This window comes from Pelobates fuscus, chromosome 11, assembly GCF_036172605.1.
Source record: "Pelobates fuscus isolate aPelFus1 chromosome 11, aPelFus1.pri, whole genome shotgun sequence".
Taxonomy (NCBI): Eukaryota; Metazoa; Chordata; class Amphibia; order Anura; family Pelobatidae; genus Pelobates; species Pelobates fuscus.
This window is the reverse complement of record NC_086327.1, coordinates 2330908-2347302: the sequence shown is the minus strand read 5'-3', so window position 1 is coordinate 2347302 and position 16395 is coordinate 2330908. Positions and strand designations below refer to the sequence as shown.

Sequence of the window (16395 nt, the reverse complement as noted above, 5' to 3'; positions counted from 1 at the left end):
ACCCAGGGTAACCCAACCTGTTACCTCTGCTAATTTCCTTCTTTTAGCCGGTCAGGAACCATTTAGAGTATAAAGAGATCCATTTCCCCCCATTTACTGGACAACACACAGTCCTGGAGGTACAACACAATTTTATTGGCCACACATGGCTTTTATGCATAACCCCATGCAAGGGGTCTTCCACACACACAACCAGGGGTTATAATCCAGAATCCTCCATACCTGCAGGAACGGGGGGGGGGGGGGGGGTTGTTCACAATTATGGAAAGCCTGCCACTCAGGCGAGGGTGTCACCCAAAGTGACAGGGTGTCTTCTTCCTAGGAGCCTCTGTGCCTGGGAGCCAAGGCGCAGGAAAATAGATTGTCTCTTTGTCTCCCAGGCACAGAAAATCCCGCCAAACTAGCCAGGGCCCCAAAAGTGTAAACACCAACCTCAGGGACTCTCACGGCAGTACTTCCCCCGACTATTACCTATTCATAAGGTCCCGATGTGAAACCCAGAAGAGGAAAGAGTCTCCTTTTGGGGTATGCATGATCCCCCAGGCTGGCATTCGTCTGTATGAATGGCAGCCACTGATTAATTACTTCCCTTGCGGTTTCACACCCATGTTGCAAGCGCGAATGTTCTGACTAATTGGTGTGAATGTTCTAATGGGGCACCAGGGAGGTCATTGTTCGTGAGACGAAAGAGTCAGGAAACAATCTAGGAAGGCTCCCCCTGGCTGGCGTTTGTCTGTACGAATGGCAGACAACCAGGGGAGCCCTCATTAATTGTTTCCCTTGTGGTTTCTGGTTTCCCCCTTATGTTACGAAGTGTGAACGTTGTAACCTAGCATTCTAAATACGGTACGGGGTAGTCCCTGTTCGGGAGGCAAATGGATTCCCTTTGTGGGAGCACTCCCGAATGGGGAGCGGGCACAATACACAAAAATACAGGAAAACACATTGTAGCAGAAAGAAGACATCCTCAAACAGGCAGCGGTTCCTCCATAATTGTGCTTAAGTATTTCTCCAGTTGCTGTTTAAACCTCTGTGCAGACTCTGGTAAAACCACATCCTTATTGCTCTTACTGTAGCAAAAATAAATAAATCTCCTTTCTTCCAGTCTAAATGTGTCCATCAAGTTCAGTCTTCCTCACATCTGCTAATGATCGAAAAGAAGGCAACAAAACCCAGTTTGAAGAACTTCCAATTTTGTAAAAAAACTAGGAAAAAAATTCCCTCTTGACCCCAGAATGGCAGTCAGATTTGTCCCTGGATCAAGAAGCTATTACCCTATAGCTAAAAAAATTATATTATTAAATATAAAGTTTTTGCAAGTATGCATTTAGTTGACGCTGTTTAAACATCTGTACGGACTCTGATAAAACCACTCCTTATTGATCTTACTGTAAAAAAAAATGTTATTTTGCCTTAGACTAAATCTTCTTTCTTCCAGTTTAAACGCATGACCCGTGTCCTATGTAAAGTCCTGTTTATGAATAGATTTCCACACAGTGGTTTGTATTGGCCCCGAATATATTTGTATAATGTTATCATATCCCCTCTGAGGCAACGTTTTTCTAAACTAAATAGGTTTAAATTTGTTAACCTTTCTTCATTGCTAAAATGTTCCATTATCCTGTTTTGTGTGGGAGTGTAATGGGCATGTTTGTCTGTGTCTAAATTCCATAAAAGCAGGTCATCTGGCTAGGTTAAAACATCCCAGCGTTTACTCCCAGAACAATGTGTTGTCTGGTTACTGGAAGGGGAAAGGGCTAAACAGTTTGTTACAGTGTGGAGGATTCAATGGGGAAAGTTAATAGAAAAAGTACCCACAGGTCAGGGCTTTTAGGAGGGAGAGCAACAGGTTCACCTCCAAAATCCGATAACCGAGGGTGTGCCCATGTATAATAGTATATAGTACAAGTCCCTGGTATAAATCCCTTGATGTAAGGGATACAAAACAATACATCTTTAATAGAACAATGTATAATAAAAAGTCAGTGGTGACTAACCAAAAAATAATACATACACCCTAAGTAAAGTGAAAAAATGGTTCAAAGAGCTGTGAAGAAAGAAGTGCTATTTACACTGGGTATGAGTCTTGGGCTAAAGGCTAGCTTGTGGAACTAGATCAGCTTAATAGAACATAAATGAGTGTCAATATGGAGGGTACTATAGGATAGTTAGCCCAGTATAAATGTCTAGAGGTTAGACTGTAGACAGATTGGCATAGAGAAAGTATAGGTAAAGAGTGCCTGCAAAAGTAGTTCAGAACTGCTATAATGGGAGAGACACTGAACAGACAAAGTGTCCTCCCTGTAGTCTGAATCAGGACTCAAACCTATATAATTAAACAAGTGGAAGGAATTCCAGCTGCTCTTAATGGTAGATAGGTAGGCAAGCACATTAGTAATTCATCATGATAAGGTATATGGAGAGATAGATCCCTTAGAGTGGGTCTTATAATTGAATTCCTCCCCGTGTATAACTTCCTTAGTGGCTCAACCTACAGAGGTCAACCTACAATATGAAGAGGAAGAAAAAAGTATATATCCCGCTCCTGCGGCCCAGGAGCGGGAGATTGCGGCGTGTCTCAGGGCACCATTCTCATCTGTGGCTGGTTTCGTGTAGTTTGTGTGAGGAGCTCACCAAACACACGTCTGTCGGCTATGCTGGTCAGGCCCCGCCCCCATTTTGTAGATTTTTATGTCGCCCCCATCACTAGTTTAAAATCTCCTCCAACCTTCTAGCCATCCTATCCCCCAGCACAGCAGACCTTCTCCCGTTTAGGTGCAATCCATCATGACTATACAGGTTGTACCCAAGTGCAAAATTGTCCCAGTGCTCTAAAATGCTAAAACAGATTGTAGCTGGACAGTACAGCTGGAGAGACCAACTAGGAGAGAGTTACAGTAATCCATGCAAGAGATTGAACAAGCTCGTTCTCAGCATCTTGTGTGAGAAAAGGGCGAATGCAGTGTTTTTAAGGTAGAATCGACAGGTTTGAGGTGCAAAGGTGAGGCCAGGATTAAAGATAATGCCAAGACAATGAGCTTGCAAGGATGGACTAATGCAAGTACCATCAACTTTCAGGGAAAGTGAAGGAGGAGGATCAGCATTATGAGGAGGAAAAATTAGAAGCTCAGTTTTAGAGAGATTGTGTTCATCCAATCGGTGATTGAAGAACAGCAAGCAGTGACACATTGTAGGACCATGGGCAAGAGATCAGGGGAGATACATCTGGGTGTCGTCAGCATACAGATGGTAGCGGAATCCAAAGGAGTTAATGAGTTTGCCAACAGAGGCAGTATAAAGAGAGAACAGAAAGGGACACTGAGCAGACGTTGGGAGAGATAGGAGGAGAACCACGAGAAGTGAGATTGAAGAGTATTGAGTCTTTCTAGAAGCTTTGAGAATAAAGGAAGCAGGGATATGGGATGGTAGTTGGAAGGGGAAGACGGATTTAGGGATGGCTTTTCTAGGATGGGTACGACAGTAGTATGCTTAAGGGGAGCAGGGACAAAACCAGATGAAAGAGTGCAGTTGAGGATGTGTGTTAAGGATGGTGCAGGATCAAGCAGACAGGTGATGGGATGAGAGGAGAAGAGAAGCGCAGCCACCTCCTGTTCAGTAGCTGGGAAAAGGCCAATAGGGTGGGGAAGGTATGGTTCAGGTGTGGTATCGAGAGGGAGGAACAAAGGGGGCATAATTTTTTCCTTAGCTGTTCAATCTTGTTGGTAAAGTAGCATTCAACGCTTAGTAAATCCTCCACTGTGAGATATTCACCAGGCTGTTACCATCAAACTTGTAAAATCCGAGTTCCTAAATGGGTATCAATGTAACTGCATTGACATCAGCGATGATGCAGGGTGTCCACTTCTGTATTGTAACACGATGTTTGATGAATATACCTTGAATTTAAGGAAACAATAATATAGTGTAACACTGTAGATTTAATTCACCCCTATAAAACCCCCCAAATAAGAAACTCTTACAAGATAAAACAGTGGTGCTTATTTCTAAGTACCACTAAAACAGCAAAGGGTACACTTGAGTCAGTCAGGCAAAAGGTTACCAGTTCCTTGGGAAGAGATAGCGTCTGCTCTGTGCACTTGAGCCGACTGTCTACACCAGTAGGACCACCAAGGGTATCTCTCGCTGAGAGGCCAAACATAGAACATAGAAACATAGAATGTGACGGCAGATAAGAACCATTCGGCCCATCTAGTCTGCCCAGTTTTCTAAATACTTTCATTAGTCCCTGGCCTTATCTTATAGTTAGGATAGCCTTATGCCTATCCCACGCATGCTTAAACTCCTTTACTGTGTTAACCTCTACCACTTCAGCTGGAAGGCTATTCCATGCATCCACTACCCTCTCAGTAAAGTAATACTTCCTGGTATTATTTTTAAACCTTTGTCCCTCTAATTTAAGACTATGTCCTCTTGTTGTGGTAGTTTTTCTTCTTTTAAATATAGTCTCCTCCTTTACTGTGTTGATTCCCTTTATGTATTTAAATGTTTCTATCATATCCCCCCTGTCTCGTCTTTCCTCCAAGCTATACATGTTAAGATCCTTCAACCTTTCCTGGTAAGTTTTATCCTGCAATCCATGAACCAGTTTAGTAGCCCTTCTCTGAACTCTCTCTAAGGTATCAATATCCTTCTGAAGATAGGGTCTCCAGTACTGTGTACAGTACTCCAAGTGAGGTCTCACCAGTGTTCTGTACAATGGCATGAGCACTTCCCTCTTTCTACTGCTAATACCTCTCCCTATACAACCAAGCATTCTGCTAGCATTTCCTGCTGCTCTATTACATTGTCTGCCTACCTTTAAGTCCTCAGAAATAATCACCCCTAAATCCCTTTCCTCAGATGTTGAGGTTAGGACTCTATCAAATATTCTGTACTCTGCCCTTGGGTTTTTACGTCCAAGATGCATTATCTTGCACTTATCCACATTAAATGTCAGTTGCCACAACTCTGACCATTTTTCTAGTTTACCTAAATCATTTTCCATTTGGCTTATCCCTCCTGGAACATCAACCCTGTTACATATCTTAGTATCATCCGCAAAAAGACACACCTTACCATCAAGACCTTCTGCAATATCACTAATAAAAATATTAAAGAGAATGGGTCCAAGTACAGATCCCTGAGGTACCCCACTGGTGACAAGCCCAAGCTTCGAATATACTCCATTGACTACAACCCTCTGTTGCCTGTCACTCAGCCACTGCCTTACCCATTCAACAATATTCGAATCCAAACTCAAAGATTGTAGTTTATTGATAAGCCTTCTATGTGCAACAGTGTCAAAAGCCTTACTGAAATCTAAGTAAGCAATGTCTACTGCACCACCCTGATCTATAATTTTAGTTACCCAATCAAAAAAATCAATAAGATTAGTTTGGCATGATCTCCCTGAAGTAAACCCATGTTGTCTCTGGTCTTGAAATCCATGTGTTTTTAGATGTTCAACAATCCTATCCTTTAACATGGTTTCCATCACTTTCCCCACTACTGAAGTAAGGCTTACTGGCCTATAGTTGCCCGACTCCTCCCTATTACCTTTCTTGTGAATGGGCACAACATTCGCTAACTTCCAATCTTCTGGGACTACTCCTGTTATCAATGATTGGTTAAATAAATCTGTTAATGGTTTTGCTAGTACACCACTAAGCTCTTTTAATAGCTTTGGGTGTATTCCATCAGGTCCCATTGACTTATTTGTCTTTACTTTTGACAGTTGAAATAGAACCTCTTCCTCTGTAAACTCACGTGTAATAAATGACTCATTTATCCTTTTTGTTAACAGAGGTCCCTTTCCTTCATTTTCATCTGTAAATACCGAACAAAAATATTCATTGAGGCAGTCAGCTAGACCTTTATCCTCATCTACATACCTTCCTTCTTTTGTTTTTAATCTAACTAATCCTTGTTTTACTTTTCTTTTCTCATTTATGTATCTAAAAAAAGTTTTGTCCCCCTTTTTTACTGACTGTGCTATTTTCTCTTCTGTGTGGGATTTGGAAGCTCTTATAACTTGCTTAGCCTCTTTCTGCCTAATCTTATAGGTCATTCTGTCTTCCTCACTCTGGTTTTTTTTATAATTACTAAATGCTAACTTTTTGTTTTTTACTATTTTGGCCACATCTGCGGAGTACCACAGTGGTTTCTTGAATTTTTTGCTTTTACTGACAAGCCTAATGCAATTTTCTGTTGCCTTCAGTAGTGCAACTTTTAAATAATCCCATTTATTTTGGACTCCATATAAATTGCTCCAGTCTGATAATGACTCCTTTACACATATTCTAATTTTAGAAAAGTCTGTTTTTCTAAAGTCTAAAACTTTTGTTTTTGTGTGGTGTGACTCAGTCACTGTTCTTATATTAAACCACACTGACTGATGATCACTGGATCCTAAACTTTCACCTACAGTAATATCTGATACCAAATCTCCATTTGTTAACACTTGTGTGTGGTCACCAGATGCACCATCAACGTGTTTCGCCTTTTTGAAATGGGCTTTTTCAAGATAGGTGCAGCGGCCACTTCTGAGCAGTTATATACTGTGCTTTCAAAGCGGCATTAATAATCTCTTAAAGAGACAAACCTTTGGTTTAAAGTTCTGTTTTGGAACACTTGTAACATTGCTGCATACGATATGTTTATAGAGCAGAATAACTCTATACATAGAATACAATATACAAAATATACATACCGAAAACTGGGAATGTGCATAGTATATTAAATATAATCGATATAAAAATCGAACCAGATGGAACGGAATAAACACAAAACGTCCAAAATAGTGATTCAAATTATTTGTTGGAGTGATTTCCTTTATACATTGTTTTCTGTTAGTGTTTTTCACTGAAGCTGGTACCGATCTTGTTTCTTTTGGTATATATTTCAAAATCAGATTAGCTGTGATGGATAGTTAAATCATATATTTTTGTGTAGGTTATCTTGTAATACATTTTGTAGAGGTTGTGTGTTTACTTCTCAATATGCATGAAAGTGGATAATGAAACTAGATAATTACTCCTTGTATACATTGTATTAAGTTGATCATTAAATTGTTTTCTTGGGACCTCCCGTACTGAGGAGATAGTATCCTTGTCTAGTAGAAACCGATAACACCTTCTTCAAAGAAAATGCAGTACTTTGTAATAAGTAATATTATCCCCCTTCTTATTGGGGGGGATATATCGGACCAATGCAAAATATCTTGAGCCTTTGATTATTACCTACCAGGGATAGATCTGGTTAGGAACAGGATAATTTGCCTAAATGGTTTTTCATGTATGCTCAAAACATTCTCATTTATCTACATATGGCACTTCCTCTTCGTCTTAATTTACACAGAGTGAAAAAGATAATGATAATAATCAGATTCAGCATCACTGAGAACATCCAAAAGAGTGAGTGAATTTAGATACACTATGTAGTTTTCCGAAAACATAAAGTGATGTTGGATCAAAGTTACTAATCAAAACCAAAGTTGTGATAGAAAAAAAATGCTGATTGTTAACCCAATCTACTGCGTGTGGGTTTTTATATGGATGTTAAATCCACACTCTGTGTCTTAGATTCCCTTTGGAGCGGTCTTATTCATATAATGCCCCCTTCTGGTCGAAACCCGTATATAGTGGAAAGGGTAAGGGTACCAATAAATTATAGAGATATCGGGTGTCTAAGGAAATCTGTGAAGGAACATAAAAAAATCGAGTAGATATCCATGCTATGTGTTTGGTAAAGTAGTGAAATAATACTAGATTATGGCAACCAATGTCGTATGAGGTAGGGGCATGACGTTACAAAATATTTACCAACTCTAATTCAGCGTTGAGCCCTGAATGAGCTAGAGTTCTCAAATTAAAAATCCAGTGCATCTCTTGGTACGTACATTTTTTACTTAATTCTCCTCCTCTCCAAGGTATGCATACTTTCTGAATACCACAATATGAAAGTAGGGCTGGGTTACTATTGCGGTGAGTCTTAAAGTGATGTGATAAAGAATGCTTTTCAAATCCCCTTTTGATATTATAAGCATGTTCCCTTAACCTGATCTTCATTATTCTCTTTGTTTGGCCCACATATTGTAGGCCGCATGGGCAACCCAACATTGAAATGACCTGCTTAGTGTTGCAAGTAATGCAATATTTTATGTTGAACATGCACCCTGTAACAGAGGATTGAGATGTAGTTGTTTTACCTTGTGTGGAGCTTGTCAGTTTACATACATAGCATCTACCACATTTGAAGAAGCCTTTTTCTGTATTTAAATTTTTTTTGCTTAAAGTAGGGTTTTTACGGCTATGTACTAGCTTGCTTTATATTGTTGGTGCCCCTCTAAATATCACCCTTGGTTTCTCGGGTAGATGGGGCGCCAATACAGGATCTTGGCGTAACAAATGCCAGTGTCTGAAGATACTCTTTTTTAGAAGATGTGTTTGGGCACTGTAATTGAATACCACAGGGCAAAGGGAATTATTAAATCTTTCCAATGGCTCCTTATTTTTGGTTTTATTTTTATTTTCCAAGAATGTGGAACTGTCTATATCTTCCACTTTCTCTAGAACTGTGTCCAAAAGATGTATGTCATAGATTTTATCAATGAATTGTTTCACCTTCTCTAGCTGTGATCTACACACTCCTGGATCTGAGCAGTTCTTTTTGACTCTTAAAAATTGACTATATGGGACACTTGATGGGCCAAGAGGGGGTAGTAACAGCTGGAGGTCCAGATAAAGCTGTTCACTTCCACACTCTTGAAAAAAGTCTTGGATTTTAAAATCTGATGATCTGTATACAGCACTAAGTCCCCCAAAAATCTATATTAGTACGATTGTATTTGTATGTAAAAGAAAGATTGAAATTGTTGGTATTAATATATGTTAGGAAGCATAACAGGTCAGTCTCTGTTCCTTTCCAAATAAGGAAGCAATCATCAATGTAACGTCTAACGTGAATTTGTTGTACACTTTAAGGATAGAGTTCTTCATAAAATGTATTACATATCAATTAAAATAGTGTGGGCGATCAAGGACGGATGTATGGGTGGTGGGGCAGATAGATCTAGGTATATATTCATATTTTGCATTAAAAAACAAGAGTTGACTTTTTTTCTGTCATTCTTCTCATCCAACAGCTGAGCACCAACGGGTTCTTCTCCGTCAACAAGCCGTTTCGCTTACTCAAACCTAAAAAACTCCCTCTGCTTAATGAGGTCACTTTTATAGCACCCTTTTGGTCTGATATAAACACTGCAGAAGGAGGTGAGATCTTCTACAGCGAGAGCACAGACCAAGACTTACTGGACCTCGCAACGTCTGATATTAGGACCTACTTTCACAACCATAACTTCCTTGCCAAGTGGATATTTGTGGTGACATGGGACAGTGTGGCATATTTCCAAACAACTATTACAGCGGTAAGGACACATGTACATATATAATTTTTATTATAATTTTAGGCAGAGGGGTGAGAGTGTGAAGACATTCCTCATTAATCCGAATATTCATGAGGCATTGTGGAGAATTGTACAGTTTTTATTCAAGTTGCTATTTCTCCAGATTTTCTTTATTTCATATGTGCAATTCTCTTTATATTCTCTCTATAGTTCTGTAAACAAACTATAAATGCTAAAGACTAAATATAAAATAGTTTAAAATCTTAATTATTGTATAGACATGGCATAGATTTAATGACCAGCATCGTACCCATACTATTACTTCATGCTCTCTTTGGTTGGTATACTGCGTACGACTGGCCGATTGCATCATATATTATGTTCTGCATCCTTTAGGTGAACACCTTCCAAGTGGCCCTGATAACGGATGGATCCCTGACATTTGTGCTGTTTAACTATAAAGATTTGCAGTGGCCTACAGAACATGTTGTAGGTCATAGTGCTTTGGTAAGTGATCCAGCATGAAAAACCATGAATCAAAACCAGTTAATTTGTGTAATGTTCTCCACTTTGGGAAGGCAATAAACTGACATGCCTTACTTTGGAGTTCCATAGAATATTTTATGCACTGAAAAGCAAATTAGTTAAAATGTCAGTGTGACGGACCGCCTGGCACCCCGACCGGGTACCTCAGTCAATCGCTGCTTCCTAGTACTTGCGAGCACGATAAGCACCGCACCGGACACCATAATCACAATAAACCCCACAAACCGCCACAGCTTGGTTGGGGTCTCGCTGTCCTCCACCCACCCTGGACCCAAGACCAGGATCCATCTTCCAGTGGGTAGACCTCTCCTTGTCCAGAGAGCGAAGTAGGCTGCTTTCTAAGAGCAAGTGTTGTGATCCAAGGGAGTACAGTGATTATAGCAATCCCCAGAGTGTGAATATCGCTCTCCAATCCCGCAAACATGAAGGGTAAAACTTTAATGGCAGCCACACTGGCCTCTTATGACAGTCCCCTTGCAAGGGGCACTCCCCCCTGAACCTGAGAGTAAACCACAGTAGAAATAAATACACAATCACATTGGCTTTCAGATCCAGGACACTCCCATACAAAATGTGCCTGGGAGATAATTGGATCAGGAACTGTACTAATCTAATCCAATTATCTCCAAGCACAGAAAATATATATTTTTTTTACAAACCCCCAAAATACCTTAAAACACACAAAACCCCCACAAAAGTCACATCCCCTAATAACCCCGATCTGGGTGACCAACATATCCCAAAATCACCCAAATCAGTTCAGGGGTTCAGTAATTTACTGGAAGTAATTTTAACTGACCGCCCACATGGTCCCATGTCCAAAACAGTTTCAGAGAATCCGGGCTTGCGGTTGGTCTAGTTCGGTAGTTTAAAAATGAATAAACTACCGAACAGAGTCAATAGTCTTACCCTGGAGCGTGATCCCCTTGTTCGTGGGAATGTTTCCCCTGAACAGTGCTTTTCCAAGTGGTCTGGAACCGACCGCAGGCTATGCTGGAAGTCCAGCAGTGTTCGGGAGTTTTTGTGTCCGTTTTCAGTTCCATGAGATTCATGCCCAAACACCGTTGCCTGAGTTCATGCGAACAAGATGGCTGTAGCAAACTCGCCCCTTTAACGGAGTTTGCCATGTATTCTTGGAGGGGGCTGCTGGCCCACTTCCTACCCAGTGATTATGGTCCCGGGAAGATATGGCCCTTTAAGTACAATATTTGGGCATATTAGATTTGTATGGTGCTGCTAGCCCTTCAAGAACCATTTTGGGGCATGGAGAAAATTTGGGACAATGCCCCTTTAAATCTGTGTCCCCAGACCTATTTGGGACAAGGCCCCTTTAAGACTGTGTTCCCAGTGTCCCCAGACTTGTTTGGGGCACTGCTCATTTAAGACAGTGTCCCCAGTGTCCCCAGACTTTGGAAATAACTTTTAAATGGCTTTTTCCTTTATGGTTCGGTAATTGGGGCTTACCGAGCCATTCACTGCACAGGTGGACCACCCAGAACTGGAAGTGTGCAGGCAATTTACCTCCCAGGCTGGAAGCCTGCTGTAGGTAAATTGCCGAACGCTGGGTGGCCGCAGTTCGTGCAAACCAACACGTGGCGGCGGCCATCTTTTTTCATTCAATGCGGTCAGTGGTGTGTGGAGCCAAGTTCATGGAACTGAAATCAGCTACACAAACACTGCTGAGCCTTACCTTCTTCCACAATGATTTTGCAGCCGCAGAGACTCAGTAATTTTTTCAGCCTTTTTGCGGTCGGTCAAAAAGGGACCTCCAGCTAACTTTTTAACCCCTGAATGGAATTGGCTGAGTTTTGACTATGTTTATAATTAAAGTGTGCTGAGTTCGAATATGTGATTTTTATGTTTGTGTATATTTATATGCATGTATATTTTGAAAGTTATTAATATTTAGTAAAAACTGTATTTCTCTGCCTGTGATAATTATATTAACCATTGTGTTCAGTAATCATATCACAGGCAGAGGGGAGGATTTTGTGTGGGAGTGTCTATGTGTATTGTACGGATTGATTGGTTGTATTTCAAAACCCGGTGGGCAGTACTGTGTTTGTGGATTGTGAATAAAAGAGGCTGTATGTGCCAGTACAGTCAGTTCTGCTCCTAATACTGTGTGTCGTCCAGTTATTGGGAAAGGTGATGGGATATTATTGGATTTGACTGCTGATTGTGCTTGCTACGCTGTTGGATTATTCTACTACTGTGGATGTTTCTCCTGGGGTTACTACTTGTTCCTGAACCACACCTGGACTACCAGGGGAAATAGTCTGTGAGAGACCAGCGTTCCGCTACAATGGCCACCACCTTGTGGTCGTCCATAGGAATTGCAGCCACCCAGACAAACACTTAGAACATTGCGGTGGAAATTGCTACAAAGTAGCAATTAGGCTTAACAAGCTCCAGGGTGGTCTCTGGTTCATGCGGCTGTTCGGTTCCCGGACCGAATATAAAATCCCACGAACCAAGTCTGTTCACATAGTTTTTTAAAGGGCCCATAGTGTTTTGGTAAGAGGCTGGCCAGCAGGCCCCTCCAAGAACACGTGAGAGGCTCAGTTCGTCACAGTCAGTAACACTGAAACTCAATCAAAAGCCAGTTAAATAGGAGTTGGAAAAGTCTGCTTTCATTCCAAGCAGGAAATTGGAGAAAGGATTTAGAGCAGGGGTGCCCAAAAGATAGATCCCCAGATGTTGTAGGACAAGCATGTCGAACTCGCGGCCCACGGGCCACATGCGGACCACAATGGACATCTTTGCGGTCCTGCGAACCGCGAGTACATTACAATAAATAGAAAATAAGGATTGGTTAACCCAAATAAATGAGGTGCTACAATCACCGATGTGGATCACTCCACCACACAAAAGTGCAATACAATAGCAACAGAAAATGGTGAGAGCACACTAAAAAGTATACATATTACCACTCATGTAAAATAGATGTCCCTGTAAATGGAAAAAGACAGGAAAAAACATAGGGTAATACCATATGGATAATTTGAAAAAAAAAATTAAATTGGTCTCACTCACATGCTGCTAATTCATTTAACAAAGCTGGCTCGGAGTAAAAGGCGTTGAATGGATAAATGGAGATGGTCTCAGGATAAAAGTGCCGGCAGTTTTTTCTGATGTTCTTATATTATTCCCATAGATAATCCAGGATGCAGGATATCGGGAAAAAAACAGCTGGTAAAATCCACAATAAAGAGTCCACTGCATAAAACATGAACACTTGACGCGTTTCGGCTAAAGCCTTTTGCAAAAGTGCATAATCCATACTTAGAATTCCAGTCTTTAAATAGCTCCGGAATTGGCGCTTTTTTTTTCAGCGGTCAGCTCCTCCCACTTCCGTTTTTGTTCTGACGCCAGTACTGCATTCTCTGTCCTGGTGTCTATTCTGTTCATTTCCGCTTTCATCATCGGTAATGTCATGACGTCTCCACATTTGCTTCATGACGCAAGTGTGCCGGGAGGAGTCCATAACGTTCCCACATAGGTGGGCAAATAGAAAAATAAATACATCCTGCTTAAAATGAAAACACTTCAATAATACATATATACATTTTAATATTATTATTTTATTATTTACATAGCGCCATCACATTCCTTGGCGCTGTACAATGGGAACATATCTATTAAAATATTTCAGGAAATTCAGGAAAAAGAGAGACTTTATCCTTTTATATCAAAAAAGACAGTAGGTATTACTTAGTAAAAACCTATAAAAACAGAAAAAAAGGAAATTAAAAAGAGAGACAATAAATAAATTATTAATTCAAACTTGATTCATATATGTACACACACACACACACATATATAAATATAAATGTATAAACACATATTAAAATATATAAAATACATAATACATATCAGAATAAAATTATATACATATATAAGAGAAATGACACAATTTTTTGTATAATTATATATGAGGTAATCTCAAAGTCTACGTTTAGACCTTTTGGAGTAAGGGTGTCTATATTACAAATTAATTTAATCTCTGCGAGTACATGCTTAGTGTTAAAGCAGAGTAGGCACCTGCTTTCTCCACATTGCCTACTCTGCTAAGATTTACCCAGCTGGGACTCAGGTCGCTGGAGCAGCTCAGTTTTCCTGCTCCTCACTGCACCCTCACGCGTGCCGTCTGTAGTAATGCTGGGTGCCGCGTGAGGGACTGTGCACGTGAGGAAGCAGTGAGCAGCAGGAAGGAGACCTCCACATAGAAGATACCCACTGGACCGTAGGGATAAATACAATGAAGTGTGTGCAAGAATGTGTAAATGTGTGTGTGTGTGTCTGTCAGTGAGTGAGTGTGTGTCTGTCTGTGTGTGTGTATGTCAGTGAGTATGTGTGTATGTGTCTGTGTGTCATTGAGTGTTTGTCTGTCTGTGTGTATGTGTCTGTGTGTATGTGTGTCTGTGTGTTTGTGTCTGTATGTGTGTCTGTGTGTATGTATCAGTGAGTGTCTGTGTTTCTGTCTGTGTGTGTGTGTATGTGTGTTTTTTAGTGAGTCTGTGTGTGTGTCTGTCAGTGAGTGTGTGTGTGTGTCAGTGAGTCTGTGTGTGTCGGTCAGTGTTGCGAAGGCCGCGGCTGGAAACTGGATGACCTGGAGGTACACGGAGGCAAACAATGCCACGTCACATTCCAACATGACATCGACATGCTCCACCTTCACAGGGTTTCAAGAAGTAGCGTGAGGAACCGCTTTGGCACAGGGTGTACCATTTGGGGTATACCAGAGCCTGGACTGCAGAGTCGCATACTGGCAGCTGGATAGAGGAGGGGTTGGTGTTTAGTAGAGGGGGGTACTGGGATTTGGTATATGGGGGAGCTGGGATTTAATAGAGAGGGGGACTGGGATTTGGTATATGGGGGGCTGGGATTTAATAGAGGAGGGACTGGGATTTGGTATATAGGGGCTGGGATTTAATAGAGGGGAACTGGGATTTAGTAGAGAGGGTTGCTGATGTTTAGTAGAGGGGGGACTGGGATTTGGTATATGGGGGCTGGGATTTAATAGAGGGGGGATTGGGAGTTAGTAGAAGGGGGGATGGGATTTAATAGAGGAGGGACTGGGATTTGGTATATGGGGGGCTGGGATTTAATAGTGGGGGTGCTGATGTTTAGTAGAGGGGGGACTGGGATTTGGTATATGGGGCGCTGGGATTTAATATAGGGGGGACTGGGAGTTAGTAGAAGGGGGGCTGGGATTTGGTATATGGGGGGCTTGGATTTAATAGTGGGGTATGCTGTTTTTTTTATACTGTACTTTTCAAAATAAACCTACGTTTCTATGAAAATTAGGGTTTTTTTTTGCGCCCCACATAAACTTAGACCTTGTTTATTTGGCCCGTGCTAGACTTTGAGTTTGACATGCTTGTTGTAGAACTACAACTCCCATGATGCTTTGCATGTCTTTGCTTACCTTTAGAATGACAAGGCATCATGGTGTAGTTTTAAAACATCTGGGGATCTATCTATTGGACACCCCTGATTTAGAACGTAATGCACTTCACACATTAGCGTTTAAACATGCATTGAGGGTCTCACACACACATTGAATAAAACACAAGTTCCCATTAATCTATTTAGGAAGAGGAACTTTTATCTTGATATTACTCACAAGTTGTGTGTTGGGTATTAACTTCAATAATACAAGTTTGGAAGTCATGGAGGTAACGTGGTTAATGGGATTTGATGTTCGCTAGGTTGGATTTAACAGTGGAAATAAAACAGGTTACTACATGGTGCCGGAGTCACTCACCACAAATATCAGCAATCTGGCATTTGGAAGTAATTGTCATTTTCAAGGACGTTGGGCTTTCAAAGTGGATAAACTGCATCCCGAGGACCCGGACGGGATTGTGGGTAAGGGAAAATACATTTATTTATTTAAACATTTGTTGTTAAATTGTTTGTTTTATACTGAACCTTCCAATAATGGTCACATTACAAAGCTTCCTTGTATTCTTCCGTTTATTGATTAGTTTATCCATTTACCGTGTCTCTCCTTTGATGTTGCAAGTGATGTAAGTTCTTTCATTTTATAAAGGAAGTATCATTTTACTAGACGTTAAAAGCTGATCTGTAAAACAAGAGTTTTGGCTGGTGTTTTCTAATGAAATATTACCGTAACTACAAATAATGAACATGTAAAAATCACAAATACTTTTTGTACTCAGTGTCCTTATATTGTATTATTTTAAATATGATTGTTTTAGAAGAAGTAAATGTGTTCTGTCCATGAAGAAGTTTCTGGTAAGTAAAACGTAACAGAAAAATACATGAAATAGATCGGAAAATGTGTCATCTTTGTATTTTGTCTTTATTTTCTATCTAACTAAGACGTTGTTTTTAGCTCATTGTGTCCACAATCTCTTGACATTATTCCACTAAGGATTCATGATCAATAACATGTCTTCGGGAATCACAAAGAGCTC

The 16395-nt window shown here is 40.6% G+C and overlaps 1 protein-coding gene across 1 annotated transcript in view; it reads left to right on the top strand.

Moving 5' to 3' along the window:
* LOC134577678 (mucin-2-like) overlaps positions 1-16070 on the top strand; it is an 84563-nt gene extending 68493 nt beyond the window's left edge. The window contains exons 9-11 of the mRNA XM_063436539.1: positions 9143-9424; positions 9800-9910; positions 15664-16070. Of these exons, the coding sequence (XP_063292609.1) occupies positions 9143-9424; positions 9800-9910; positions 15664-15942 (672 nt within the window). The 3' untranslated portion in view covers positions 15943-16070. The remainder of the gene's footprint in view (positions 1-9142; positions 9425-9799; positions 9911-15663) is intronic.
* Positions 16071-16395: the final 325 nt, after the last annotated feature.